At 33.5% G+C, this 14,989-nt stretch overlaps 1 protein-coding gene across 1 annotated transcript in view; it reads right to left on the bottom strand.

The window, feature by feature from the left end:
• The window catches only part of ANKRD7 (ankyrin repeat domain 7), a gene marked incomplete at both ends in the record, with an annotated part of 119,283 nt that overhangs the window by 87,064 nt on the left and 17,230 nt on the right, over positions 1 to 14,989 (bottom strand). Inside the window, 2 exon segments of the mRNA XM_080701213.1 lie at positions 8,862 to 8,935; positions 8,939 to 8,969. Coding sequence (XP_080557339.1) covers positions 8,862 to 8,935; positions 8,939 to 8,969 — 105 coding nt within the window.

The following is a 14,989-nucleotide window of genomic DNA, read 5'->3' as shown; positions in this document are numbered from 1 at the left end:
TCAATGAGATCCTGTTTCAAAATAAAGAATTAAAAAAAAAAATAAGGCTTGGGGTATAGCTCAGAGGTAGAATGCCACTGGATTCCATCTCCAGTACCACAAAAAAGAGAAATAAAAAGAGTGAAAAACTAAAAATTACTTACATGTTTGTCATATAAGACTATTAAATAATGGCATATCAATTCCTACCATAAAATATTATGCAAGCATTTATAATTTTTTGCTGTAAAACAATATCCCATGACTTAGAACTCTGTTTATAACAAATTAATAAATGAAAAATAAGTTCTAAAACTAATATGACATTATTAGACACACACACACATGCACTGTTATCATATTTATGCTTATACTCAATGTATTAATTTAGGTTAAGGAATTAGAGAAGTTTTTATTTTATTTTTGTTAATTTGTGTTATAATGTTTTATTTTTTATTTGTGTTATGTTTCCAAAAATGGCAGAGTAAATGCAGTAAAGAATCAGCAAAGTCATCAGGGTAGGTAGGATACTGGCCCACTAAAAACAAGATAAGGAGAAAATCACTTCAATCTAGAATTCCAGGAAATTCACTTTTATTGAACATGCAAATGGATTTTACATTTTTGCTAATATAATTCTGTGAAGTACTTCAATATAAATCTTTGCCTTTAGTGTGATTCCTAAGAACATATTCCGAGTGTTACAACGATATAATTCAATAATAGATATACAATTTTAATAATATAGTGGGTGGTTCAGAGTAGACTTGAGATGCTACTGATTCAAAAGAAAGCGTTCATATTTCTAAAACTGGATTTTCTGGGGATTTGTAGAAGTTGGAGTTCTCAGAATTAGTTCTGAAGTGTTATATCAAAATGGTAAGCATTATGTTTAAAAAAAAAAAAGTACAGTGAGATGTCCTGAGGTGCCAAATGAAAGTAGAAATTCTTTTCATCTTGTAAAATTTCTAGGTTCAAAAATGTTAACATATGTAGGGGGAAAAGAAGTAAAATCTAAGCCAGATTTATAAACCCTAAAAATCTCTTCTCAATGACACTGTTTAGATTTTAGGCATTTTTTTAGAAGAAAGTTTCCTAATTATTTTACAATGGTTATAGTTGCAACCCAATAAAAATTATTGTGGATCATATATACCATCATATGCTTCTAGGGGCTTAATTTTAATCAGTGTCTTTATTTGAATAGAAGCACAGCACTAAAATACTGCTAACTTGTTATCTGGACTAGCACAAAATGCAAGATAGAGTTCAAGATATTGTTCCAAGTGATAAAAATACATTGGCTTCTAGCTGTATTTATTATTCATTAACTTCAGTGCAGAAATATTACAACTTATTTTAAAAAATGTCTGATTTTGCCTGACCTGATTAAATTAACATTTGTATTAAGTTTTGAACACTTCATCTTTGTAAAGATTTGCTATGGTTCTCTAACACACTAAAATAATATCTTAACTGTAGTATGTTTATTAATGTCATAAAGATATAAGGGCAGTTATTTTATAAGTTAATTTAAAAGAACTGTTGCTTAAAAGTATTTTATTTACCTGAAATACTTAAACATTTTATTGCTTAGAAAAAACAATATATAGCTACAACTTGACATGACAAGAAGACACATACCATCACTTAAATTTACTATATTTTTAGCTAGACTGTAAACAAAACCTGCCAAAAAGACTGCAATCATTTCTTTTTTTATTTTTTTATTGATGCATTGTAGTCATACATCTTGATGGGACAAAAGATGCTGGAGACATCATGCACACATCACCCAATTAGCCCTTACCCAATTCCCGTCCCATTCCCTCCCCCTCCCTCCTTCCCATGCTTGGCTTAGTGATTGACTTTGATGTGTTTGTTTAAGTACATCATGTGCTTTAGAGTTTCACTCTTACCACCCTCCAGTCCCCTAAGTTCGGTTACCTTATTTGCTCACCTATAGAGTCTCCTTCTTCATCTAGAGTTCTTCCTGTTACCCATTCCAATCATTTTTATAAGAAAATTCTTAAATTTTACACTTTTTAAAACTCTAGTCTTCAAAAGCAAACAAACATTTTAATATGTTGTTTGTATCCAAGTAAACAAATTGTATGTAATACTAATAACTAATCTTAGGCAGTACTAAACACAACAAACTTGCTACAAAATCAAGAGAGCAAACAAATGAGCTAAGTAAAAATTCTTAAGCAAAAATTCTTAAATTAAAAATTCTTAAAAAAAAAAAAAAACTTAAGTAGCGGGCGTGGTGGCACACGCTTGTAATCCCCGCGCTTGGGAGGCTGAAACAGGAGGATTGCACGGGTTCGAAGCCAGCCTCAGCTACTTAGTGAGGCTTTCAGCAACTTAGTGAGACCCTGTTTCTAAATAAAATATAAAAAAGCTGGGAGTATAGCCCGGAGGTAGAAAGCCTCTGGGTTCCACCCCCAGCACCACAAAAAAAAAAAAAAAAAAAAAAAAAAAAAAAAAAAAATTAAGTAAAAATTCTTAAGCAAAGTCAGCTGGGTGTGGTGGCACACATATTTAACCCCAGCATTTGGGAGGTGAGACAGGAGGATGTCTCTTCAGGAACAGTCTCAGCTACTTAGTGAAGCTCTTTGCAACTCATTGAAACCCTGTTTCAAAATAAGAATAAAAAATAGGGCTGAGGGTGTAGCTCAGAGGTAGAATTCCCCTGGGTTCCATCTCCAGTACTGTAAAAAAAATAAAATAAAAATAAAAAATAAAGATAAGCAAAGTGTAAAGAAATAATGTGGCAAATGCAGACTCACATTATAAACCTCCCCCCCAAAATGGGGGATAATAAAAAACTAAAGAAGAAATTTAGCTAGCATGCAAAAGTATAATTAGCATGAATACAGTTTGAAAGGAAAATAACTACTGCTCAAGTTGATCATACTATAGTGTGAGCTTGTAAGATCAAGTATCCAAAAAATAAATTGCTCAAAATCAGGAATGTAGAACTCAGAATTAAGGGAATTAAAGGTAAATGAATTAGGTAAGCCAACCAAAGACCAAAAACATATCATTATAAAATTGATATAAATTAGAAATAATAAGATGTAGAATAGATATTCCAGAAAATTGAATCAATTGAAATCAATGGTATAATCATTAGGAATGCAGAAAAGAAAAGAAAAAAGATTTTAAAAGTACAGAGAAGAGGACTAATATAAAAAACTCAAAAGATAAGTGCAGAAAAAATCCAGGCAATTTATAGAAGAGCTGAATCTGAGGATTGAAACAGCATATATTCAACTCATAAAATTAATATATAATGGCATTCATGGAGGTCTTTAAGGTTGAAACTACTATAACTAGATGTTATTTGGCCTAATTTATCTCATCTCACAAGATATTTTATGATAGCTAATGGAATGTGTAGTTGTGGATTTTGGTTTCACACAATTTTTAAAATTTTAATTTCTAATACAGTAAATATTGATAGATATAAACTTCATTTTAGAAATCTCTTAAAGTAACTTCAGGCAAAACCACTTGTCTTTTAATTTTTAAGAGTATTAAGAGGTCTTGAGACCACAATGTTTAAAAATCATTAATAAAGAACAATTATTTTCAGGTACTTCTGAAGTTATTGAAAGTCAAGGATTTTAAAAAAATACTGCAGCCACTGAGATTAACAACAACAACAAAAAAAAAAGTCAACTAGGAGAAAGGGAGTGACCAGGCTTGCCTTAGACTACAACGAAACCCAATGTTAGACACCAATAAAGCAAAATCCCGAAGGAAAAAAAAGTATAAACTAAGGATGTTGTGATCTGTCAAGTTATTGCTCAGATATAAAGACATCTCACAAGTTATGCTTTCTGACCATGAAGTCTAACCAAAGAGTTATTACTCAAAATGAAAAACTATGTAATTAGGAGATTAAATTGCAGAGTAAAATATGAAAGGTTAAGATGCCAACAAAATAATAATAGAAGCAACAAAACCATGAAGCCAGAAGAGAAATGAAAATAAGGAGAAAAGGTTCATGACCTAACTTTTCATAGCTGGAAGTTAATGTATACTATTCAAATATATGATTTAAAAATAACAACAAAAAATTCTCACATTCTATCAGCTCTCTATTGAGGTTCTTGATAGTTCCCTTTGCTGCACAGAAGTTTTTCAGTTTAATGCAATACTAAGTACTGATCCTCCTTGTAATTTCTTGTGTTTTAGGGGGCTTGTTGAAAAGTTCTTACCTGTGCCTATATGTTCAAGTGTTAGACTATGCCTTCTTCAAAAAACTACAAGGTTTCTGGTTTGATTTCCAAGCCTTTGATCCATTTTGAGTTGACTCTCGTGCAGGATGAGAAAGTAGAATTTATTTCCATTTTTCTGTGTGTGGTTTACCATTTGTGTTTGGCCCCTTTGTCAAATATGTGTAGAGGTGCTATGGTCTTGTAGAAGCAAACTAAGCAATTAAACGCAAGTCAAGTGTCTTTGTACTATACTTGCACTACAACATACCATTTGTAATACATTTTTCCCCAAATGAACAATCAACAAAAGCTCAAAGATAAAATACACAATTCTTTATTTCACCTAATTTTTTATTAGATATCCATTGATAAAATTCCATCAAGTCTTCAGAACCTTATTCAAATCTCTACCCCACCAATGTTAACCTGGCAGTGACTTCCATAAATAACCTCTCTTTTCTGATTCATTGGTGTTTCTATGGTTGACTCTATTATAAATTTTTATTATGATTAAGCGAAGTTTGATTGGAAGACCTAAGAAACTTCCGTATCTTTCAAACTCAGTCAAAATTTTCTGTTTGATGGAAATCATCCCTGACCCTTCCTAACTTGCTCTAGACATTTTAGCTCTGCTAATGGTAAAGATACAATACATTTACATAGTGGGAGAGAACTAGAACATATTAGCCATTTGTGAATTCAAGGCGGGAAGAAATTATGAGATATTTTCTTTGTTTCAAAGCATATGATATATAATCAAGTTAAGGGTTTCCATCTCAGCACTGCTGACACATTGGGGCAGAAAATGACTTGTCGTGAGAGTTTTTCTCTGTATTTTAGAATATTTAGCAGTATTCCTTCTCAGACTTTACAAACAAAAATCTCTCCAGACATTGCCAAATGTCCCATGGAGTATGGAGAGGCAAAATTGCTCCCAGTTCAGAAACACCCATTCAAACCATAATAAAAATATTTATTGTGTTGATGTCAGGAATTGTCAGATGATTTCCTGCACACTAGTTTTTCATTATCATCGAGCACTAAAATAATGAATGGCTTAATTAAATTGTAAATAATACTAAAATTCTCTTCTGAGCCATTAAAATCGTGTTTATAAGGATGGTATATTAGTTCATTTATGAGAGAGAGATAATGTGGTATACTGGTTAATAACATGAATTCTAGTGTCAGACTGGCCATGTTTAAGGGTTTATATCCAGCTCTCAGATTCTTAGCGTAGTAACCTTTAGCAAGTCATTAAACTCTAATGTTTATCAATGCCCTCATATTTAAAATTATGGTATAAATAGTACCTACCTCAACAAAACTGTGAAGATCACATGAGTTAGACACGTAAAGCTCTTGGAACAGTGCCTGACCTGTCAGTTATTATGTGTTTGGTAAACTGAATATCTACTATATTCCAGGTAGTCTATAAGTGGGAGGAAAATTGAAAGATCAAACTATTACAGAGATGCATGCTAAAAAGGAAAGAAGAAAGGAACAGACAGTATTACAGTTAAGTTATAGAATGACAGAGTAGCCACTGAGGTCCCATCTGAAGGGAAGAAGCTTTCAGACAACAGCTAAAGAAAGAATCTTCTATGGAATAGTCCTGAAAGCAGACCCCATGTAAGTGAGGCAGTAAAACAGTGAAAAATGCAGAAAATGTATTTTTCTAATTGTATTCCGGCCGGGTGTGGTAGCACACGCTTGTAATCCCCATGCTTGGGAGGATGAGACAGGAGGATCACACAGTTTAAAGCCAGCCTCAGCTACTTAGTGCGGTGCTCAGCAACTTAGTGAGACCCTGTTTCCAAATAAAATATAAAATAGGTCTGGGAGTATAGTCCAGAGGCAGAAAGCCTCTGGGTTCCACGCCCAGTACCACCAAAATAAATAAATAAATAATTTTTAAAAAATAGCCAGGCATGGTGGCGCACGCTTGTAATCCCCGTGCTTGGGAGGCGGAGACAGGAGGATGGCTCAGGTTCGAAGCCAGCCGCTCTGGCTTAAGAGACCCTGTTTCCAAATAAAAAAATATATAAAAAATAGGTTTGGGAGTGTAGCCCAGAGGTAGAAGGGCTTCCAAGAACCCCAGAACCACCAAAAATAAATAAATAAATAAAAAGTAAAGTAAAATAAAATAAAATTGTATTCCTGGGCATCTTTCCCAAGGGACTTAAATCAGAACATTATAGTAATATATGTATATCTATGTTTATATTAGCATAATTCACAATAGCCAAATTATGAAGCCAATCTAGGTGACCATTAACACATGAATTGATTATGAAATTATGGGATAAACATTTAATGGAATTCTACAATAAAGAAGAACAAAATTGTGTCGTTGTCTGGAAATGGAGAGACCTGGAGAACATTATGTTAAGTGAGATAAGGCATTCACAAAATGTGAAGGATCCTATGGTTTCTCTCATACCAGGAAGCCAGGGAGTAATCAGGATACCAGAAGGACTTTAGATACTGAAGGAGAAACCCCAGTGGAGTCAGGGAGGTGGTCTAAGGGAAAGAGTCAGGGAGGGACAGTCAATGAAGGCATTACTTCCATTGACATCACGAACATTTGTGAGAAGACCAATGTCAATCACGGTATGTCATAAAGGGAGGAGGAGTGGAGAGGGAACTGGGAGAAAGCCCACCAAGTGCTATGTACATGCATGTCTTATCACTCTAAACCATATTATGATGTGAGATTATAATTACCAACATTCAAAAAGTAAAATTGTGAATTCCCTTTGAGGGTAAAAAAAGCTAAACTAATGGCTGTATAAATGTACCCAAAATTAACAAAGGTTTATTTGGGTGGTGAGTCTATAGATTATGCTTTACTTTTATTTTCTGTAATACTCAAGTCTTCTGAATATATATCACTGTAGTTTTTCTAAAAATTAAAAAGGCTTTATCAGTGAACGTACTTGTAAATAAAAGACAACTTCCATTTACACATAGGATTTTCAGCTATAGTGTAGCTGAAATGCTAACATTTTTATTTAAACATTCTTCTACGTGCCTCACACAGCTTCCTCTTAAAATCATCCCATTTGATATTCTGACTACAAATTTTCTCCATCTATATCCTGAATACAATTTGCATCTTTTCAACCAATGGTTTATGACATAGATGTTAGTCCTTTGAAATGTCTTCATGTCTTCCAAGGTAACTGCTCTTCATTTAACAAACTTCTTTGTAAATGGATAGTTTTTAAAATGCTTTATGATAGTTCACTTAACCACTCTTTCAAAATAGACTTCTGTAATTAGAGGAAGCAGTACAGGTTTTGTAGAAATGAAGTTACACATCTAGAAAACAAATAATATTAATAATGTCATCATTATATCTAAATATTTTCCTCCTAAATATATTTCTGAGCTACTATGCAATTATAATTTAATATTGATACTTCTGAATTTTGCAGTCATTTTAAAAATAATTACGTTGTCCCCTTCGAATCTGACAGAAATACAAGTTTTTAAGTTTATCATCCTTTACATTTTGGTAATTTTCTTCACCTGATATTTTATTATGGTTTAAAACATATAAAGATTAACATTTCACCAGAATCTGGACTATGTATTGCTAGTGTAAAGTGATTGTGAATAATTTTAAATATTTACCTTCAGAAAACATCAAAATAAATATTTTTTCTGTCATTTATACTTCAAATGAAGTATAAATCATAGATATTCTTTATTTCTTACAGATGTGTGGATATTTTATTTTTAAAGGTGTATAAAAAATTAAATGTGTATACTAAGAGAAATTCAGAGAAATTCCTCTTAACTTTACCCACCTACAATCAATAGAACTAAGCACTGTGGTAAGTACCATCACTATAGATGTGAGAGAATTATTGTGAATTATTGTGGCATTTGTATAATCTCCCATTTTCACCATGCTTCTTCCATGTCCTTTTTTTAATTTTCTCTTTAACACTGTGAGTTCAGTTTAGGATAGGAGTAGATTGCTAGTATATGCAAAACATAGTTATAAAGGACTGTTCTTTCATGCAATAAAAATAATCAGTTAAGACATATGAACCAAAAAAGCTGTTCTACATACTTAAATAATTATAAATGTTTTTAAAATCGAGCAACAAACGTTTCAGCAGTTGTAAGTGAATTCAATTCTTCACAGATAATGCTATGCAATTTTAAATTTTATGTAATTATTTCATATATAAATATTATATATTATCAAGTATATTTATCTAAAATGTCCTTATAATAAAATTTAAAATTTTATGGCCATTTTACATCTATCAAAATTTTTGGCCAGGCGTGGTGATGCACGCTTATAATCCCCGCGTTTGGGAGGCAGAGACAGGAGGCTCGCGCAGGTTGGAAGCCAGTCGCGCTGGCTTAAGAGACCCTGTTTCCAAAAAATAAAAAAATAAAAATAGGTCTGGGAGTGTAGCCCAAAGGTAGATGGGCTTCCAGGAACCCCAGGACCACCAAAAAAAAAAAGTTTTGTATACATGCACAACTAGAGACAATCAATAAAAAAGTCGCCTGACATTTTAAAATAGAGGAAAATCTTAATTTAGAATTAAAATATTACTTTAAAAAGCTACTTTTCCTCCTTAAATAAAAAAGAATAAAAAATTTACTTCTTGCTCAGTCATGTCTTACCTTCTTCTAGCTCTTCTGTATGACGAGTCGTACAGAGTTGTATCTTCAGAGTAAGATGTTTGTTTAAACTTCTTTTATTTTCCATAATTAGCAACTAGTTGATGATATCTATCCATAAAGACAAAATATGTACAAATCCCAGCATTCAATTTATAATATGACATTATCAAGTAAAACCTTCCCTCATAGGTCACACACTCCCTCAAGCATTCTTACACCCATGCTTTACTAAAGAACACCTTTATTCCACGTTCTTTCATTCTCTGGCACCTATTTTCTTCCTGCTATCTAAAATTTAATTTTGAAAAGCCACCAACAAAGTAGAAAAAAAAACTTGGCTTTATGTGATATTCGGTATATTTGTTTGCCAAACGAAGTAGGTAGTTTAAAGAGGAACTGATTTTCTCACAAACCCATCAGCTGAAACTTTAAGATCGTGGTGCTGATGGTTTCCTCTGAAGATTATAAGGCAATGATCTGTTACAGGCCTTTCCTAGCCTTATAGATACATGTGTTCCTGCTCCCTATTTACATAAAGTATCCTTGTACACAAGAACCCCTGGTGTTTCTCTGTATGTTTCTAATTTCCTCTTAAGGTGTGCCCTACTCGATTTATTTTAACTTAATCATCTCTTTAATGATTCAATCTCCAAAAATCAGTCACATCAGGGAGGAAGTACTGAGGTTAGGAGTTATACCATAAAATTTAGGAAACGAAATTTAGCTCAAAGCACTTAATCTTAACAGTAACTCAACAAAAGGAAGGCATTAATTTGGTCAGAGACTGAAACACATTCAGTAAAAAATACTTTTTCTCCACCCTGAAAAGAGCCCATTCTAATCATTCATTAAAAGGGATATAGTATCAGAATTTCAATGAAAGCAAAGAGGAGATGTATGAGTTAGGGTTAACTCTAAATAAAAACAATATTTCTCTTCATTTGAGAGTTTTATTTTTAAAAAACTACATAAAAATAATGTTCATGCTTCTACTTTTACTAAGCAATAGAACTTATATACCAAGAAAAAGAGCTAACAGATGATGCTAAAAAGCTAAGGACATGTGATTCAGTATGCTATACTGGAAAAATTTACTCACAATAAAAATCACAATTACAGAAACATTAGTTCCTATTGTAGAAAAAAAAAACAGAAAAACAGAAGGAATAAGATTGAAGCTTATATGAGGCATGTGTAACTTTAATTAAATGCAATACTTTCCACATCCTAAAAGTAATTGTTTAGTAATTAAAAATTACTTCACTTCTAAGTAAGAAAAAATTACAAAAGCTCAAGATACCAAAAGTTGGTTACTTAAAAGATCAACAAGATTTGAAAAAAAAAAAAACTCTCCAAACTATCCAAATGAAAATATGATCAAAATGAATAAAACTGGAAATGAAAAAGGAGATGTCATCATAGACAGCTACAAAATTCAGTGAATCATTAGGAACTATTTTGAAAACTGACATTCCAATGAATTTGACAACATAGAAGAAACTGATAAAATTTTAGACACATAGAACCTACTCAAATTGAATGAGGATATAAAAAAACCTAGACAAACTAACAAGCAAAATATTGAAACAGTAATAAATAGCTTTCCAACAAACCGAGGACCAGATGGATTCCCAGCCATTTTACCTGATAAATAAAGTAAAACAATTATCGATGCTGTTGAAATTATTTATGAAAAAGAAAGAATACTCCCAAACTCATCATATGAAGGTAGTATACCTTGATATAAAAACTAAATTAAGACACATTAAGGAAGGAAAATTACAGAAACAATATCCTTAATAACCATAAGTACAAAAATTCTTAATAAAATGTTAACAATTCATACTCAAAATAACACCAAAAAGATTGAACACCACAACAAGGATACTTTAACCTAAGGGATACAAATTTGATTCAATACATGCAAGTCAATAAATGTACTTTATCACATTAACAGGGTTTTTAAAAATTACATGATCATCTTAATAGATTCATAAAAAGCATTTTAAAAAATTCAACACCCATTGTCAATGCCAAGCTCAGTATCTTATACAAGGAAAGAAAGAAGTGATTGGAGTGATTGGAAGATATGAAAAAGTTTATCAAGAGTTTGTGCATATATATTCCTATTAGTCTGAACTTCATTATGATGTGAAATTATAATATATGAATAAAAGTATATTATAAGAAAAACTAAAAAAATTCAGAATAGGAGAATCTTACCTTAACATCAAAAAGGCAATATATGACGAACTTAAAGCCAACATCATACTGAATGGAGAAAGACTAAAAGAATTTCATCTAAAATCAGAAATAAGATAAGGGTTTCCATTATGACTCCTCCTAAATACAATAATTAAACTTTTAGCCAAATCAATTAGGCAAAAGAAGAAAATTTAAGGGATACCCATAGAAAAATAGGTAAAATTATTTATTTGCACATAACATTATCCTATACTTAGAAGACCCAAAACACTCAAACCAGAAGACATCTAGAGCAAGTAAATAAATTCAGCAAAGTAGCCAGAAACAAAATAAACTTTAAAAATCAACAGCTTTTCTGTACATCAATAATGAAACCGCTGTAAAAGAAAACAGGAAACACATTCCATTCACGGTAGGCTCAATAACAAAATACTTAGGATTAAATCTAACCAAAGAGGTTAAAAGCGCTGTATAAGAAAAACTGTAGAATGCTAAAGAAAGAAATTGAACAAGACATCATAAAATGAAGAGACAGTCCATGTTCTTGGATAAGCAGAGTAAATATTGTCAAAATGGCATACTTCCAAAAATGATCGGAAGATTCAAGCAATCACTATCAAAATAAGAATTTCATTCTTCACAGAATTAGAAAAAATAGTACCAAAATTCATACAGAAGAACAAAAGACCCAGAATAGCTAAAGCAATTGTTAGCTAATAAGAGCCATGCTGCAGGAATCACAATACCTGACAGACTCATAGATCAATGAAACAAAAGATAAACAAATTATCACACTTATAAACAGTTGATTTTTGACAAGGTATCAAATGTGTACGTTGGATAAAAGATAAGTCTTTTCAAAAAATGGAAGTAAGAAAACTGAATATCCATATGCGGAGGGATGAAACTAAATCCCCTTAAAAACATCGAAATGTTTTTAAGAAGCCGGGCATGGTGGTGCAAGCTTGTAATCCCAGCATTCGGGAGGCTGAGACCGGAGGATCGTGGTTTGCAGACAGTCAACTCAAAATAGATCAAAGAAGTTAGACCAGTAATTTTTAGATTACAATAAGAAAATATATTTTCTAACATAGGGGCACTGGCATAGATTATAGATTTTCTCCATAAGATTCCAAAGCCCAGCAAATAAAATCAAAGATCAATAAATGTGATTGAATCAAATCAAAAAGCTTCAACACAGTAAAGAAAAAATTCAAAAGCATGTGAGACTCTAAATGAGACCCTAAAGAATGGGAGAAAATCTTTGCTCACTACACCTATGGTAGAGGGTTAATATCTAAAGTACACAACAAGCTCAAGAAACATAACTCCAAAAAACAAAAATAATCCCATCAATAAGTAAGCAATTGAAATAAGTAATCACCTTTAAAAAGAAAACATGCAAATAGCAGCAAATACATAAAAATGTTCAATATCATTAGCAATTAGAAAAATTCAAATCAAAACTGCTCTGAAATTTTATCTAACTCCAGTTAGAATGGCAATCATCAAGAATACAAATAATAACAAATGCTAGTGAAGATGTGTGGAGAAAGGAACACTTACACACTTATGATAGGATTGTAAATTAGTGCAACTACCATGGAGATCAGTATAGAAGTTCCTTGAAAGTCTAGGGACAGAACCAAAATATGGTCCAGCTATCCCAAACTTTAATTTCTTTAAGCTTTCTTTCCAAATGAATTAAAACTAGACTACTATAGTGGCACAGACGTAGCCATGTTTATCCTCTTACCTCAACCTTCCAAGTACTAGAATTGCAAGGATTATAGGTGTGTATGACCATGCCCAGCCTTATTTTTAAATAAGAAATCAACCTTCAAAGAACCGTTTAAGGAAAATGAAAAATTATGACAATACAATGTGTGCTTGGAAGCACATTCCTGTAATCACAGTACTTGGGAGTCTGAGAAAGGAAGATTGCAGACTTGAGTTCAGCCTCAGCAACTGAGCAAGGCCCTCAGCAACTTAACAAGACCCTGTTTCTAAATAAATAAATAAATAAATAAATAAATAAATAAATAAATAAGGGCTGAGGTATAACTCGAAAGTATAATACTCCTAGTTTCAATTCCCAGTACCCTCCCCCCCAAAAAAGAGAAAAAGAAAAACTGAGAAGTCCATCTAACTACTCAATAATGGCTTTATAAGAGTTATAAAAGTAAGTACATTAGTTAAAATATGTAAGTACTAATTTTTTACCAATAGATATGTTACTGACCAGAAACATTTGTCCCCTAGTTTCATATATCCCCAGTTTTTTAAGTTCTGGGAATATTTTTATATTTAATATGATCAGTTTGTGATCTTTATTATAAAAATGAAGAATCTTGCCGGGCGTGGTGGCGCACGCTTGTAATCCCCGCACTTGGGAGGTGGAGACAGGAGGATCGCACAGGTTCGAAGCCAGCCGCGCTGGTTTAAGAGACCCTGTTTTCAAATAAAAATATACAAAATAGGTCTGGGACTGTAGCCCGGAGGTAGAAGGGCTCCCAGGAACCCCAGTGCCACCAAAAAAAAAAAAAAAGAAGAACCTTTTTATAATAGGAATATTCACCAGTAATTTGTCTCTTTAATTTTTCATATAGATAGTTTGTTTAAAACATGGTAATCAGGACTTCCGGGAAGATGGCGACCGAGAAAAGTGGGGCTTAAGAGCCCCGCTAACAACAAATATCCATTACCACAAAATCAGCGCCTTTCAAAGCCAGAAAACAACATCACCAGAGAAACAAAAAAAATCACCAGGCTCCAGAGAGAAAGCGGACTGAGAACAGAGCCACAGAGGAGATCCTCACGCCCAAGGACGCAGCAGACGCGGCAGCAGCGCCATACTGCCGGCGGCATCGGCGAATTCACAGGACGGCCACAGCAAGCCGAGGGGAGCCGCTGCGGAACAGCCAGGCGGATTTCTCAGCGCAGAGGACATCTAAAGCTCCCAGTGTCTGAGCTCAGCACACGCTGCAGGGATTCAGAGTGGAAATCAAAACCAAGAAGAAAAAAAAACGCCAGCCCAAAAGCCGAGGGCGTAGCAGCGGCGCCATATTGCCACCAGCGGCAGCAGCACCGAATTCACTACAGCTACATCTGCGTACTCAAGAACAGTGAGTCAAATTGCGGGCCACAGCGGAGAAATCCCAGTACTGTACTCACTGGGACTTGACCCAATGGGAGAAGGGCGGTGGCAGTGATATCACACCATAGGAGAACGTGCAACCTGGCACCCCACACAGTCTAAAGCAGCCTCTATCGACTCTCTGGGTCGGAGACTCTGTGATACAACCCAGTAAAGGAGTAGTGGGGTCTGAGATACTACTGACTCGAGATCCAGAACACCTTAAGTGAAGTCATAGTGACCCAAGGGAAGAACCCAGAGAAGGCACAAACTTCCAAAATAATGGGAAAGAGGAATAATACTGGAGCAATGAATGCTCACAACCCCACAACATCAGAACCCGATAAAACAGAAAATCAGAGATTTCTAGAAGATCAAATCAGGAAAATAACTGTAGAAATAATAGAGGTGCTTCGAAAAGAACTCAGAGAGAGCCAAAAAGAGATAAAGGATGCAATTAATGAAGTAAAGGCCTCAATTCAAAGCACAAACAACCGATTAGAACACATGGAGAACAGAATCTCGCTCTTAGAAGATGATCATTCCAAAAATGAACGCATAGTTTCTAATCTAGGAAAAAATATCCGACAGCAGGAATCTGATATTGAAGAAATATGGGCCCATTTTAAGAGAGCTAACCTAAGAATAATTGGAATAGAGGAGGGAAAAGAAAGTGAAACCAAAGGGATCAACAATCTCTTCAAAGAAGTAATAGCAGAAAATTTTCCAGACATAGAGCAAGAGATCGATACACAGGTCCAGGAAACTTATAGAACTCCCTTTAGAC

The sequence above is a fragment of the Muscardinus avellanarius genome, assembly GCF_963383645.1.
Source record: "Muscardinus avellanarius genome assembly, chromosome: 9".
Lineage (NCBI taxonomy): Eukaryota > Metazoa > Chordata > Mammalia > Rodentia > Gliridae > Muscardinus > Muscardinus avellanarius.
The sequence above is the reverse complement of the archived record's forward strand: the minus strand, read 5'-3'. Positions and strand labels throughout refer to the sequence as shown.